The 16,002-nt window shown below is 40.1% G+C and overlaps 2 protein-coding genes across 2 annotated transcripts; one reads left to right on the top strand and one right to left on the bottom strand.

The window, feature by feature from the left end:
• The first annotated feature begins 518 nt into the window (after nt 1-518).
• Nucleotides 519-4,278, top strand: rdh20 (retinol dehydrogenase 20). Its single transcript, XM_044123236.1, has 5 exons — nt 519-1,703; nt 3,387-3,485; nt 3,600-3,745; nt 3,870-4,001; nt 4,077-4,278. The coding sequence occupies exons 1-5, from the start codon at nt 1,254-1,256 to the stop codon at nt 4,195-4,197; spliced, it is 948 nt and encodes a 315-aa protein (XP_043979171.1). The 5' UTR covers nt 519-1,253; the 3' UTR covers nt 4,198-4,278.
• Nucleotides 4,279-5,141: 863 nt separating this feature from the next.
• Nucleotides 5,142-15,724, bottom strand: cse1l (CSE1 chromosome segregation 1-like (yeast)). Its single transcript, XM_044123235.1, has 25 exons — nt 15,602-15,724; nt 14,174-14,266; nt 13,878-14,020; nt 12,666-12,767; nt 12,420-12,565; nt 12,242-12,332; nt 12,011-12,118; nt 10,916-11,008; nt 10,642-10,809; nt 10,409-10,538; nt 10,256-10,321; nt 9,408-9,610; nt 9,232-9,316; nt 8,650-8,711; nt 8,410-8,546; nt 8,109-8,212; nt 7,931-8,028; nt 7,699-7,849; nt 7,406-7,614; nt 7,120-7,217; nt 6,928-7,013; nt 6,311-6,392; nt 5,944-6,090; nt 5,545-5,776; nt 5,142-5,399 (listed from the first exon to the last, which is right to left on the bottom strand). Exons 2-25 carry the CDS (start codon nt 14,256-14,258, stop codon nt 5,310-5,312), a joined length of 2,916 nt encoding a protein of 971 aa, XP_043979170.1. The 5' UTR covers nt 14,259-14,266; nt 15,602-15,724; the 3' UTR covers nt 5,142-5,309.
• Nucleotides 15,725-16,002: the final 278 nt, after the last annotated feature.

Below are 16,002 nucleotides of genomic sequence, written 5' to 3'. Positions count from 1 at the left end.
GTGTTTGAATGATCCAGTCAAAGTCCAGACATGTGAAGATTATGCACACATTCCCTCCAGTCTGACTGGATTTTAGCGATATTAACAAGATGTGGAGAGCTGGGACATACCTGAGAAAAGCTCGTGAGGCACAGAGGACACAGAAAAAATATCTTAAAAGTTCAAAATATAGTAAATGGGCAAATTAAAAATGTCAATTAAGTATAGCTGTTTTCAAACAAATGACTGCACTAACTGAACAAACAAAGTAGTCACGCCTCATCTCCCAAAACAGAAGAGTAATTTATATTATGATTTGATCAGACCATTTACACAACAGGGGAAACAAAAGTAAACATCAATACTAACGAAGGAGAAAATATTCTAATTAAACCTAAAACACCCCCTTTCTGACAGACACATGGTTGGTCCTGCTGAGATGGCAAATGTGCTTTCAAACCCCTCAGGCCTTGGCCACAGCTTTTTTCCAGACAACTCCCCAAACCAGGTAACTCAAAAAAATTATATAGGATTAATACAATACACTTGAAAAATGTGTGCTTCATCATATCTTTGTTAGATTTATGAGAATAAATGAATGAATTACATTCCTTGAATATATGTCTAACTGCATAACAAAATAAACTAATGAGGTGAGTGTGTGCAATCACATGCAGTAAGGAGAGAAGAGAGTTGAACAAAGAGCTCATGTTTGAGCCGTAGTTTTTACTTCATTAAAAATATCTTAAAAGCTCATGGCCCTTTACATTTCTTCCACTTTATGTTGCTCTTTCACATTAAAATCACAATAAAATACAAAGAAGTTTCAAACTGTAGCTTGAAGAAACACAAGTTCAAGGAGTATGGACACTTTTGCAAGACGGTAAAATCTTGTGAGATACAATAAAATTATGCGTGGTTCATTTTTGTGTCATTTATTTCTTGAACAGAATAACAAGTGTTTTTGTTGTTTTAAGTCAGTAGAATCGAGTTATTTGACCTTTGAAGCATTTTTCTAGAGCCTTACGTCTTACGTTTGCTTTGATTGACCTTTTTAATCTGTTTCAGTCTCAGCTCATGATGGAGTTATGGATGTGCCCACAGGCCGTCAGACTAAAAGCCCTTCATCAGTCATTCTTCTAATCCTGCGCACCCATGTTACATAAAGTTGCCATCCTAACCCACATCACGCAGGAAAAAACGGCTAAACCCCCGGCTTAATAACCCCCGGGGTTATTAAGTCCTGCTGTGGGAGCCGACTGAGCAGAGGCATCATGATCCTCATCGTGGACCTGCTGCTGATGATCTTCGATGTCACCTACTCCATCCTGTGCGCCGTGGTGCGCACCTTCCTCCATCCCAGGCTGAAGAGCATCGACGGGGAGCTGTGTCTGATCACGGGAGCCGGGGGGGTTCTGGGTCGCCTCTTCGTCCTGGAGTTCGCCAAAGAGGGGGCGCATCTCGTCCTGTGGGACTGCGACGCGGCTGCCAACGAGCGGACCGCGCAACTGGCCCGGGACCTGGGCGTGGAAGTGCGCACCTACACGGTGGACCTGTCCAAGCGCCAGAGCATCTATGACGCTGCGGAGAGGGTGAAAGCGGAGGTCGGGGACGTCTCCATCCTGGTCAACAATGCGGGGGTGGTGGCCGGACGGAGGCTGCTGGAGTGTCCGGACGAGCTTCTGGAGAGGACTCTGCTGGTGAACTGCCATGCGCTGTTTTGGGTATGCCGCCTTAAGTCTTTTACGCAAACACCCGTGCAACTCAGCGAGACTTCATTCAGAGCAAACACAGCCAGATATGGATTATGCAACAGACACTCGCTGTCCCAGACGGTTGGGGTTAGCGTTTGCGCAGCGCAGCGTGAAAGAGATCGGATCAGCCTGTACCGCAAGGGATCGTACTGCATGTCCTGGTTATAAAAGAAAGTCCAGTTAATTAAGTTCTGACTGTCTATAAAGAACGTATAGTAAGGAGATGATTTACCCATCCCACAAGAAAAAAGAAAAGCGCCTTAAACATGAGATTCTGCTTTTCCTTAAGCTGCAGTCTCACTGTTAGAATTTAACATAACATAGGAAGCTGATTGGCTTCACAAGATCGAATGCATTAGTGTATAACAGTCTGGCATTGAACTTTAGAACAGAATAAGTCATCTAGTGTGAAGAATAGAGTCTCTGTCTGGACATCCAGTGTCTGTCTGTGTTTGGCTGTTTTGAACCTGTTTTGTTTTGTACCTGCACTTTGCAAAACGTAAAGTTAGGTGCAGAAGGAGTAAATAGTGTTGCACTTCCTTCCAGTGAAAGGAACTGCTAACACGCTGACTCTCTTTGCTGTGTTACTGATGCATCACAAAAGTGGATAGAAGAGCTATAAGACACATCCTCCATGGAAAGGACAAACCAGGCTAATATTTGGTTTTGGACATCAGCCCTCAATAGACTGTGCTTTAAAGCATGTCTGACATGTCACTGTAGGTTCTTAGTCTTTGTGTAAATTTCATACATTGAAGCAAATCCCTGCGAAAATGATTCAGGTTAAGGCATATGTCTTAACCTGAAGAAGTGTAGAAATGTCTACACAGTCTATTCCAACACTGGATAACATGTATGAGGGTATTCATCGGGCACTTTAGTGTTATCCATCCATCCATCCATCCATCCATCCATCTTCTTCCGCTTATCCGGGGTCGGGTCGCGGGGGTAGCAGCTTCAGAAGGGAGGCCCAGACTTCCCTCTCCCCAGCCACTTCCACCAGCTCCTCCGGAGGGATCCCAAGGCGTTCCCAGGCCAGCCGAGAGACATAGTCCCTCCAGCGTGTCCTGGGTCTTCCCCGGGGCCTCCTCCCGGTGGGACGTGCCCGGAACACCTCACCAGGGAGGCGTCCAGGAGGCATCCTGGCCAGATGCCCGAGCCACCTCAACTGGCCCCTCTCGACGTGAAGGAGCAGCGGCTCTACTCTGAGTCCCTCCCGGATGACTGAGCTTCTCACCCTATCTCTAAGGGAGAGCCCAGCCACCCTACGGAGAAAACCCATTTCGGCCGCTTGTATCCGCGATCTCGTTCTTTCGGTCATGACCCAAAGCTCATGACCATAGATGAGGGTGGGAACGTAGATCGACTGGTAAATCGAGAGCTTCGCTTTTTGGCTCAGCTCTCTCTTCACCACGACGGACCGGTACAGCGCCCGCTTGACGGCAGACGCTGCACCAATCCGCCTGTCGATCTCCCGCTCCCTTCTTCCCCCATTCCCCCTAACACTTTAGTGTTAGAGATTCTTTATATCCCAAAAGCTTTAAAATGAAATAAAAGAGTTGATTTTAAATAGTTCAAAACTCCAAACATGATTTGACAGGTTTTATATTCTATGTACTGTAATGTTAACCTTTCTTACATCTTCTTCACCAGATGACAAAAGCCTTCCTGCCTCAGATGAAAGCCAGAAACCACGGCCATATCGTCACCATAGCTAGTGCTCTTGGACTGTTCACCACAGCATGTGTGGAGGTACGCTGCATGACTCAATGTCAAAAATAAAAAATAAAATAAATAACGAAGCCTGACCAGTAAAAAAAAAAAAAAGGACATCATGGACTTGAGCAATTTCACTCTCTCTTGCAGGATTACTGTGCCAGTAAGTTCGGTGCTGTTGGCTTCCATGAGTCCCTGGCACACGAACTGCGAGCAGAAAACCACGACGGCATCAAAACCACATTGGTGTGCCCCTACATCGTAGACACGGGGATGTTTTCAGGCTGTCAGATCAGGTGAGAAGCTTCAATGCATCTGTGAGCCCATCTGACAGGTTGCAATGAAGAAATATACCTTTAATTTCAGCTTCTTCTTTTTTATTATTATTATTATCACTATTTATTTATTCGCATTTCCCAGGAAAGAGATTCGGAACCTGATTCCTCCACTTGAGCCTCTCTATACAGTCCAGCAATCCATGAAAGCCATCCTGGGCGAGCAGGAAATGATCTGCATTCCTCGCATCATGTACTTCCCCTTCATCGCAAGAGCGTGAGCATTTATGAGCCTTCATCAGTAAGCATGACTGTTTGGGTTAGATACTGATTTATGTTTTATACTTTGCAGGTTGTTACCTTGGGAGGCCAACGTTGTGGCGTATCGCTTCATGGGAGGCGATAAATGCATGATGCCCTTCATCAAGAACGCCGAGGCAAAATCCTCAGGCGGCCACATCCAGTCCTCCTGAGACTTTTCCAATAATGTCTTCCAGTGTTTTTCAACGGACTAAAGCAGACACCAAAGACTTGTCTGTGCATTTTATAACACAGTGCCCCTCAAAAGATGTGTATAAAATAAATGTTACTTTTAATACAGTAGTTTATAATCCCACTGATTTTTTTTTCCTTCCAAAAATTCAAAATGTTTTGAGGAAATGTTTTTTTTAATCATGGGGGGGGCGAGCCAATTTTAATCGTTTTCAAAATTTCAGGTGCCACAATTATTTGCATTTCTCCTGTTATTTTGCAAAGAGCAGTGGAAATATTTTTTACTTCTTACCACTTTATTCACTGTAGATTGTTGCAAGTTAAATATTTGTCCTTATCCAGCTCAGTAGCAAAAAGCAATTGTTTTATTATTATTGAGATCATGATGCTCCAATAAAACCAATAATAAATCAGGGAATAAATGTAAAATGCACTCACTGTATATGTCAAAACATCTGCAGTCATTTTATTCACCACCCTGCAATTATAGAGCTTTTTTTTTATATAAATGTTAGTGCATTTAAAAATCTAACATTGAAAGAAAAAAAAGTTTCATAAAGTTTTACAAGAATCCAATTTAAAAGTAAAACACTGCAGCAGTGACAGATGTAAAGAAGTGTGTCTCTTTATTCACATTAAGAAACTGTGCGGGGGGGAAAAAAAGGACAATACAACAAATTTGAGGGAAACATGCAACAGAAACATGAGTTATTGATGCTTGAGCCACAGACTGAAGACACCCGGACCAAAACTAATTGGAACAAACCAAACTGGTAAAGAAGTCCCTCCAGTTCAGTTCGGTTGGTCTGCAGTTCACAATCCTGTCTGAATCTCTACCAATCCAAATTCTTTTGAATGACCAAGGAGAATACGTTTTGCTTTGCCAGCATTTGGTCATGTCTTTAAAAACACTTAAAACGTTTTCTTATCAGAAGACAACCTTTATTCAGGCAAAATGCAGGGGTTTTTGTTTTTCCCCCCTCTTGTTAATCCATCACACAACAATGGAGTCATTAATTCAGCTGGAGTTGATCAGTCATGTTGCTTTGGGACCACTGTGGCCTCCGACCGAGGCGTCCCCATATCCTCGGTTTCAAACCAGCTGCACAGAAGCTACCTGCAAATATCCCTGCAGGAACTTCAGGGCCTCGGCGTTCAGACTAGTGTTCAGCATCGAGGGAACCTGCGGCAAAAACGAACACAAGGAGGCGACGTTTGCGCCATTTTCATTCTGGAAGAATTTTGGAATACAATAGCTATATGTTATGTTCTCACGCCAGAGTTTCTACATGTTTCGTCATGTAAACTTTGGATGAATCTGAATTTACCCTTCCAGGACAGGCAGTAGAAAGCTTGTGGAGTGACTGGGCCAACAGGATTTTGGGGTTTCCGACCACGTCTCCGATCGGGTCGTGTTCCTTTCTCCCAGCAAAGGCCAGCTGTGAGAAGGCCGTCTGGTAGCCAGGTGTGTCTTCTATGTCTACGAAATGCTCGTCGTCTGGGATGCTGTCATCTTCTGGCAACTCAAACAGACCAATCAGAGCCTGGAGCAGCGGAGTCCTAAGGAGAGAATCAGCTTCAACTCCAAGTTCATCTTTTTGATAGTCGAATGAACTATTTTTCTTGGAATCTGCCTTTAATGCAGAACAAGGACGTTCATTAGAAGTGGTGAATTAGAACTGTGACCATGTCTGGTGTTCATTATGGACAGGCCTTTTGGTTCTTACCAGAGCTTGGTGTACTCCGTGTCCATCATGGCCGGACACTCTGTGAGGATCTTTGTGATGCCGACGGCGCAGATCTTCTTCTCAACAGTTCCAGACACTTTCTGAACCTCTGGAATAATGATTTTCTCCAACACCATCCCAAACATCCTGCAGTTCAAACAGAGTAACACAAAAACACAGATAGCATTAACTTCTACAGTAAAAGTGAATCATAGACAGCAGACATTATTATGACATAATCAAGATAAAGTGAAGATTATCCAATTAATACTGGCACAAAAAGCTTTTTAGTGTGAGGGTAATCAATATTGGTTCAGCTGTAAAGTGACAAATTCTTAGAAATGCAAACAAAAAGATGAATACGTACTTTGGCTGGATGCTGTCAAAAATCTCCTGAAGTGCAATCGCTCCATATTTGACACAATATAAGTTGACGAACACTAAGAAACCTTTGAGACAGAAAAAAGAAAAACGTGATACTCTTTTAAGCCGTTTGGTCAATATATTTGACTGGAAGAACAAACTACATTTAAAATATAGTTACAATACTTACCTTCATTCACTTACACAAGTATGATAGAAATGTTAAATTTCGGTTTTCAGACCTACCCCTATAGTTTGGTTGTCTTTATATTTCAGTTTTGATAGCATTTGTTGTCATGAATATCCCCATTTCTTTAGTGGGCCATTCGGATAAAGTATGTAACATTTTGTGCTTTGGTTTGGTAAAACAATTTGTTCCCCTTAGAAACATGTACCATTTACCCTTAAATCCCAAAATGGTTCATCTCATAAAACTACAAATAAAAAATAAATACTACACTGTGCACAATAAAGATGATCTTAAAATATAATCTTCTAAAGCAAATCCTGGCCAAGTTGAAAAAAATGTTTTTTTCAAATGCTAATTATATTGAGGATAACACAAAAAAAGTAAAATAAAAAACATGCTTAAAAAACTGTTAATAAAAAGATTGTACTAACTTTTGATAAACTTTGTAGTTTTAGAGCTCTGGAGTCGCTGGAAGAGCAAAATGAAGATCTGCTTCCTGTACTGAGTAATCGACTCGCTGGTGAAGCAACACAGACACACACAAAAAATAAAAAACATTTAATTTAGTAGAGATATTCATCTGGCAATACTTTATTGAATTAAAGGAACTATGAAGAACTCACGGGGGCATGTTCTCTATGATACTATTGAGAAGGTAAAAGCCTTGATGGTCGTTGGCTTTGGAAGCAATGAGCTTCTGGAAAACTCCAAGCAACCCAGGCTGGGATGGAAAGAAATGGGAGAATAAATGCATTTACACATGGAGAAAGGTAAATGTATAATCTATGTTTTAAAAAATAAAATATTATAACAACAGCATTCCTCACTCTCGTTATAGTCAGGCATGAAGGCACAAACTATTGGAAGCTTCTGTATTTATTGCATCGCAAAAACATTTGATTAACTTACAATTTTGTCAGCAGCAGAAGCAGCAATGGAGGCTCCTCCCTTCTCAAGAAAAGCTTGCAGCAGACGCACAAGAGGAGGGATGTTCCCCGTGCGTTCCCACAGGACGGGCTGCAGCAGGTGGGGGAACAGAGCCATGTAGGAAGCAGGAATAGAGTTGGAGTGGATCTCCAGGAGGAGAGACATCACCTGGAACACATATGGAAGAAACTCTGCAAAACAAAACAAAGCGTCGACTTGTTTCATGAACACGTCAAGAGGTTTTTATTTCCCCCGGAAGCCAAACTAAAATATACCTTGGACGTCGTTCTGAAGGATTTCTGTGAAGACGGGGAAGAGTGCTTCCTCGAAGCTGCTGACGGTGGCCGGGTTGGCCTTGCAGGTGATCCGCACAGACAGACACAAAGACTCGAACAAGTAGTGGTTAAAGTGAGGCTTGCTGGGATTCTGGGAGAAAGTAAAACATTTATGTGAATGAATATAACTCCCAAGAGAACTATGACTATTCTAGATAAATAAAATAGTTACCTTGCTCACTAGGAGCAACTTATGAGTGAGCTGGCCAATCAGAGTGGGAATGTAAGGAACTATGGCCTCCTGCAGCAAGGACAAGCTGCGCATGATGGCTTTGGAGAAAATAAAGGAGAAATGTCAATTTGCAACTACCTTTTAACTTAAAACATTGGTCAATAAAAACAAATACTACCTTTCATGATGTATTCATTTTCTGCAGAACCTGGAAGAGTGAGCACTTTGAACAGGTTGGTGAGCAGCTGTTCAGTAAACGGTGCCATCTCTGCCGAAGTGATCCTGAAAACAGATGATCATGAATAAATCCTGAATTACTGGAGAAATCTCTCCGGAAGTGACCCACTGAAGCCATGCAGTATAATTTATTAGTTTTAGGGTATTTAGATGACTGTGCAGGAAAACTGTTTCCATCTGGTGCCTGATTAATCTAGACAAATACAGAGAACTTTTCAGAATAAATCTGGATTGACACTCACAGTGTTGCATTGTTGGGGCCTCTCATTGTGAACAGCCTCTCCAAAGCATGAGCAGCGTAAGTGTGTTCGACTGTGCTCTCCGCCTGCAGGTGTGTTATGAGGAGAGGAACTGCCTGCAGCAACTGCTCCTTAGGAAGCTGAAGAGAGAAAACAAGACGAGTCGTTAGTGAGAATTTGACTTTTCATTTAAAACGTTAAACAAGTTCAGGAGAAAAAAAACAAACAAAAACGGTTTCATACCTTACTTCTGAAAATCATAACATACTTGATCGCATCTGCTTTCAGCACTGGGAACTCGTTAACTACGATGAGATTACAAGATTAATCAAGACAGTTTATCAAACAGCTGTTTTATGTTTTCATACTCAATTACGTCAATAATGGTTTCTGCAGCCATTAAACTTCAGAGAAACTACAAAGTTGTCCTAGTAAGGATGGAATGTTTGCATCATTCAGCTCAATTGTGGAAAACTACTTGTGCAACAGAGTCAGCAACTCTGGTACTAGAGCGCTATTATGATGCAACTTTGGATGCATGCATTCAAGCTTTTTTGTGGAAAGTTTTTAGATGAGAACAAAGTAATGCAGATTGACTTTACAGTAAAGCTATCTCCCACTTTGTACACTCTCTGTAGTTTACAAGCTCCTAGAAACCTGCTGGATTTTTTTTACCTCTTCTTATATTTCTGAATTTACGTGCTTTTTTTCCAACAAGTATTTCCCTGAAGGACTTTTGACTGTCCATTACAACTTCACATATTGTGCTCTATATGTAAGAAATAGATTATTAACGTCAACTGCATACAAACCAAGAAGTCTTACCATTGGATGATTTCAAATCTGGGAGAATATGGTTCACAAAGAATTCAGTCAGATTCACCAGTTCATTGGCTTGTGTTATACCATGCTGTTAAAAAAAAAATCCAACAAATAAATAAAATATGATTCACCCTTTATACCTATATAGGGTACCCAACACATTTCAGGTTTGAATTCACCTTCTGTGTCTGGGCTTTGGATGCCAGCGATGTGACCAGATAGATGGCTGCATCTTTGTGTTTCCAGTTCTGTCCAGGGTTCTTGGCATATTCTGACAGCATCGAGTTCACATAGCCAGAGAAGATGGCCGTGACCGGCCCCTCGAAAAACTTACAGAGACCCCTCACTAAGTCGCACGCAGCCCTGCGACGAGTGTCAATGTCTGAGAGAGAGGGGGGGAAAAAAAGTGACAATGCAGATTTCTGTAAAGAAGGAAAAACATCAAAAGTACAAAAACAAACTATTTTAACGTTTAGTAAAGATGGCACAAACAGAACAAATGCAGTATTCACAGTGGTGAGGGACCACAACTCCCCATGAATATAATATACATAATAAGCTATGTATAAGAAAAGATGCTTGTAACTGCCTAGGTTAATAGTTGAAACACCAAATATACATAACTGCATTAATTAATACACATTACTGTGTAATGTGTATTAATGCATGTCTTAAAATGGTTTATGGGTTATAGGATAACCCATTTTAAGACATCAGTGCCAAGGTAAATGAATGTTGCTCCTGGATTGGCTGCTTTGCAAACACCACCCAATAGATATTTGCATTTTCTGTTGTCTGTTGTAGAGTCTAGATATGCTCTACAAAAAAAAAAACAATTGATAGGCAAATTTTCAGAAAAAAACATAATTTGGAGACATGTTCTGCAGAAAAATCTGAAAAAAGGCGAGTGTCGCACAAGGATATGACTTTAATGAAGAGAATATCAGAATAAGAGTGTTCGGTATGTTTATATTTTCATTAAGAAAATTCATTTTAAAAATGCGATTTAAATCATCCTAATCTTTACCAGATCCTTCCAGGTCTCTTCGAATGTATTCCTCTGAGTTATCTTCAAAAGCCTCCTCATCTGCACCTGAAGTTCGACAGGAGACAGCAGTCTGGTTGACGCCACTTCAGAACAGAAACGGGTCGGAATCCAAGGCAGCAGATGAGCACTTACTTCTGAACTCCATGTTGGGCACAATGACCTTCTCACAAATGCTGGTGAGCGTATTCTGGTCCTCAAATAGATGCTTGTAATGCGGCCTTTCACACACGGACGCTAAAAACTGAATAGCATTGCTAACGAGCTGCAAGGAAATTGTGTGTATTATTGTTTTAGTACACGAACAGAGAATGAAAAATTCAAATATGCATATACAGGTAGTATAATAGAGAGCCCAGTAGTCTCACCAGATCATATTTGACTTCCTGGCCGGTGGAGACCAGAAGGTTCCAGATAGCAGTAACAAAGCGTGGCAGGTACGGCTGAAATTCCTCGTCGTACTTTTGAGCGTAAAGAGCTGCGTTGTCACAGATTTGAGATTTCAGCAACTCCAGGAGACCGGCCTCCTCCTCATCCTATGTGTCGGGAGGCAAATAAAATAAATATATGACGGTTTAACACAAAACAGAACTTTCTAAAAAGTTAAGTTTACAGCCTTATAAAAGAGAGGACAACACACACATCTGTTTGTAAAAGCTTATTGTCCAGAGTCAGAAGGCCGTGAAAATTGGTCATCCAGGTCTCCATGTTGTCCTCAAAGAACTCTGGAAGGTCCTGTTAGAATAACATAGAGGACATTAATAACATGCAGAGTACCCGTTTCATCTTCACATTACTTACAATTAAATAAAGCATAGAAATAAACTACAGTACCTTGGAAAAATATTCACACCGTTTCAAATTTTCTCACATTTTGTCATGCAACAGGTACGGTAATGCTTTTGTTCCTTATTGGGATTTCAAACTATAGACACAAAGTAGTGCAAAATTGTAAGGGTGAAGGAAAGTGATACACAGAATATTGATCTTTCAATCCAAAACATTTGGCATTCATATTCAGTCATAAGAGATACTGTTTGAAGTGCGAGGAACACAGAAAACAAGAGAACCAAACTGAATGCTTGGACCCGTATTGAAAACACCAGAAAGCTACTACGGTACTACACCTCCCTGATCCTGGACACACCATCTCCATAGTGAAATATGGTGATGTAAGCATCATTCTGTGGGGACGTTTAATGAAGGGAAAACCTAGAAGAAAACCATTTGGACACAGCAAAAAGCTTGAAACTGGGGCAGAGATTAGCCTTCCAGCAGAATGACGACTCAACACACAGCTAGACGTATAATAGATTTGCTTAAATGAAAACGTATTCATGTTTTAGAATGGCATAGAATCTAAATCTAATTTAGATTCTATGAAAATTGCAGAAAGTCAGATGTGCTCTCTCCAGTGACAGATTTAGTTTTGGTTTTTTTGCAGCTCAAGCTGGTTCAATGAAATATTGACTATAATTTCTTGTTCTCCTACTTCCTACTTTGTTTGTCCGTCACACAGAATCTCAATAAGACTGCATTGAAATGTGTGATTGTAACATGAAAAAATGCAAAAAAATGGGACTGTTAATTTTAATTTAAGAACAATAAATTATTTTTATGTTTAAAATATGACATTTTAAAGGCAGAAATGCCATTTTCTGTATTTAAGAGACAAATAGCTCTAGAAAAACACTAAAGTTATTAAACAAGTCAAAGCAAAAAACCCATAAAACTGACCTGGAAGTTAAGACTGTAGAAAAGCTTTGAAATGAGTGTTAGGGACGAGAAAAGGATTTTTAGGGCGTTGACGTCGTTGGCGTGAGTTTGACACAACTCGATGGTGGCCTGGAACAATGAAACAGACGAGATTATAAACTCCTGGCTGCAAAGTACTTTATTCTAACTTTGGAAAATAGATGCAGCCTGTTTGTAAGACTGTTAAATCAGAAAAGCAGTGAGGTTACACACCTTGAAGAGCTCCGTCAGAGGAAGGGCAAACGTGTCCAGTACAAGTTTAATCTCAGTCCAAAGCTCGTTGGACTTAAACTCGTGGCGGTACCTTGAAAGCAAAAACAGTTTCTTTATAATTTTCCGAAGAGAAATTGTCTCCATTTGAAACTTGATATTTAGGAAGTGAAGGGCCGACCTCTTGAAGAGGGAATGTGCGGTACGGAGAACGCCGTTGATGATGTGGAAGTCTCCGCTTCTGAAGCGGGTCACCATCTCTGTCAGAAGCTCCGGCCATTTTTGAGGAAAGTCTTCTCTTCCTATGATGCTGATGGCGTCACTCAGCTGTACCGGTACATCAAGCACAAAAACTACGGTAAGACAAATCACTGCAGAGGTTCGGATTAGATTAGACTGTCAGTTAAGACGACAGGTGATCATTTACCTGTTTCTGAATCTGTTCTGGGCTGCTCAGCATCAGATTTACAATGTTCGCTTTGATCGCTGTTCGGTCAGCATCTGAGATTTTGTTTGGTTCATCTTCAACCTTGGAGAAACAAATCAAATTATTTTATTCACCAAAATCTGCAAAGAAATGTTCTGAACTAATGGGTAAAGACTGTATGTATATATTTGAGATTTCTTACTGATTCTACAAAACCATGTGACAGAAAAAATATATATATAGGCAACAAACTGAACTTTTCTGTAATTTTATCGCACAGGTAATATACAACTACTGAAAACATAAAAACCAACACAATCCTAACCAGATCAAGTCTCTTTCTTCCTGACTGGACAGCTGAAGTGAAAATAATAGATAGGCAGAGAGAAATTGGCCCAATATTAAAGGTCTATACATTCAAGATGCAGGCGACATATTTAATTGTTGTTTATTTCAGAAGAAAATGTTTTATTATGCAGGGCTCTAGACTAACTTATTGCACTGGGGCATTTAACTTTTTTTTTTCTTAGGTGCACCGGCACAAAAATGATTTTTTTTTCTTCCCATCACACTTAGCATTGCAGTTTTACAGATTCACTTCTTTTTTTTTTTTAAATAAATCAAAATCACTGTCCATAAAGCCAATATTGACCTGTAAATGATTAACCTGTCTAGTAAATAAAGTCCTTTATTTGAAGCAGAAATTTATAAGACAGGTAACATACTGAACTTTTTTTTTTTTTAACACTACAAAGAAAAACACCCCAGGTTAAAACAAATGAATGAAATAAAAAAAAAAAAATCTAAATTATAAGTGCAAATGTTTAAAAAGGAATAAACAAATAAGGGAATAACATCTCAAGCTGAATATTTTATTGCATTCAGATCATTTTTCTTATGAACAATTATTTCAGACTTGAACTAAGTGAAACAAAGTTGTCTTTTGGATCCATTATTGCAAGCAACGTTAGACTTGATTAACATCTCAGCCTGATTTGATGGTCTTTTTGCTGCTGCCTGCCACTCACATGGAGATTTTCTATGTCACAGAGACTTATATTTTTACTCCGACTGCTGACACCAAAGGAACCTCAGATTGTTTCTGTCACACCAAAGATATTAGCACTCTAGAGCCCTGTTATGGCATTAGGAAGTTCTGTTACGAAACAACAAATACGCTGTTTTATCACTCAAGTAGCTGAGTTGACTCACAATTCTCCAGTTTCTTTTGATGTAGTTCTTGAAGGTAACAGCAGCACAGACACGGATCACGTTGTCTTGAGATTTCTCCAGCAAAGTGAGAAGTAACAAGGGGTAGTTCTGGTTTCCTTCCACCGACTCGAGAAACTTTTCAGCTGAGAAGACGAGCAAACAAAAGCAAAAAAGACAGGTGGAATGACAAAGTGCTCGCCTCAATTTTTATTGTGGCTCATACGAGAAAAAAATAAAACATCAAGTGAATGCTTCACAAGAAGATCCCCTCGCCCTCAAACATCTGGACGACCTACCTGGACGCCTGACTGTTGGATCTGGGTCCAATGTTTTCCTCAAAAACTCTGTCAGGGTCTGCAGGTTAGCATCATTCAGCTCCATGCTCACAGCTAAAGGCAAAGAAGACTTGAATTACATAAAGACAGGCCATAAACTAACTAAAATACACTACATTTTAAACACTAAATACATATTAAAAACATGCACTTCATTAGTCTAATATTATTGCAATGCAGCCTGTAGATGAAAGGTCACTTTCACTATTATGCTATTTTTTTTAATGCAAGATAACTAGAAAATAGAATGTAAATCTCAAGTTATCAGCCTGTTTGCTCATTCAGAGAATTGTGAATTAAATCTGTCTATATAATAGCATATTTTCCAACTGCTAATGCAGTGGTGTGAAAACACAAAAAGCAAAAAAATAAATAAAAGACAAAAATTGACTGGAAATAAGCAGAGGAACCAGTCTTAAAATATTTTAAATGTAATTTTTAAATAAAGGCTCACATTGCTTATTAAATGCTTCATGATATTCTTGGGTAGTTCAAATCATTATTTGTCCTGTTGGTAAGTATGATGTTTTACTTTTTTATGTGCCGCAACATTAATTGTTAAATAGACAGTATTTTCATTTGGTAACATGTAGAATGGACGAAACAAGTATGCATGGTGTGACGTCTGGGTGCACAGGACCTAAAACAGTGTGCAAATACTTAAGAGAATAAGGCAAATTATAGCAAGCAGTGTTTGCTTTATCTATCTGTCAATATTGAAAAGAACAAATAAAATACGCTGGAATCCCATATTTATTCATTACTTTTTCGGTGGAAAAGAGGGAAGTTAGAAATGTTTATTTTTACAAAACCCCTGCAGTGTCAAATCTGTGCACCGGCGTGTAAAGTTGAAACATGTACCGTTCAAACAACCGTTCAAAATTAGTTCAGCTGCTTAATGATGTTATTCTCGTCTTACATTGCGGGTCCTTTGTGTGTTATTTCCACAGCTGACAATCTGACAAGATTTCTGTTTTTCCCAGCGAATCCAGGTCCGCTCATACAGTGTTAAAACATTAGCCCACCTGCTAAATGTTCTGAGTTTGAATATAAGCACATGGCCTTCTGGGTGTCGCAAATACAGGGTCGAATGCAACGTTCAAGTGTGACTTAACGGTGTATATGTTAAAGGTCGTAGTGCAAACATATAATAACACACATCAGAGAACCGGTGCGGAAATCCAAACTTCAGTGACCAGCCTCTCCTACAGCTGCCAGTCACCCAGCTAATATTAGCTGTAGCGTGCTAATGCAAAGGCTGCTAACCATAGAGTTAGCTAATTCCATTAGTAAATATTAACTTCTCAGCGATTTTCGGAAGACCAAGACGAATCACTGAAACCTTACCCTAACATATATTTGGACTGGTGAAATACCGGGGTATCTTACCGTTACAGAACTTTACCAAGCAAGGATGGAACCTAAAGCCACCACAGACCGTCTAGACGTGCTCGCAGGTTTCAAACGTAACTGCGCGGCCAGTGACGCGCAAGCGCAAACGTGAAGTCAAGAGAAATGGAAATTTTGACTCTTTTCTGTGATCCGAGTCATTTGGCTCATATCATCAAAAAGATCCGGCTCTTTAAACTCCTGAACGACTCTTCCCTTAATGTTCCCAGCGCTACAAATTCAGTTTAGCTCAGTTATAAATATGCAATCAAATAATGTTGGTTAGTTACACTAAAACGTTGTATGTGAGTACCTTTAATTAATTTCATTTTACAAAATGTGAAAGTTTAAAGCAGGATTGCACAGAATATAATAAGCCTGAATCACATTCTTTAAAGCAT

The sequence above is a fragment of the Gambusia affinis genome, linkage group LG07 (assembly GCF_019740435.1).
Source record: "Gambusia affinis linkage group LG07, SWU_Gaff_1.0, whole genome shotgun sequence".
In the NCBI taxonomy this organism is placed as follows: domain Eukaryota; kingdom Metazoa; phylum Chordata; class Actinopteri; order Cyprinodontiformes; family Poeciliidae; genus Gambusia; species Gambusia affinis.
This window is presented reverse-complemented; position numbering and strand designations above follow the sequence as displayed.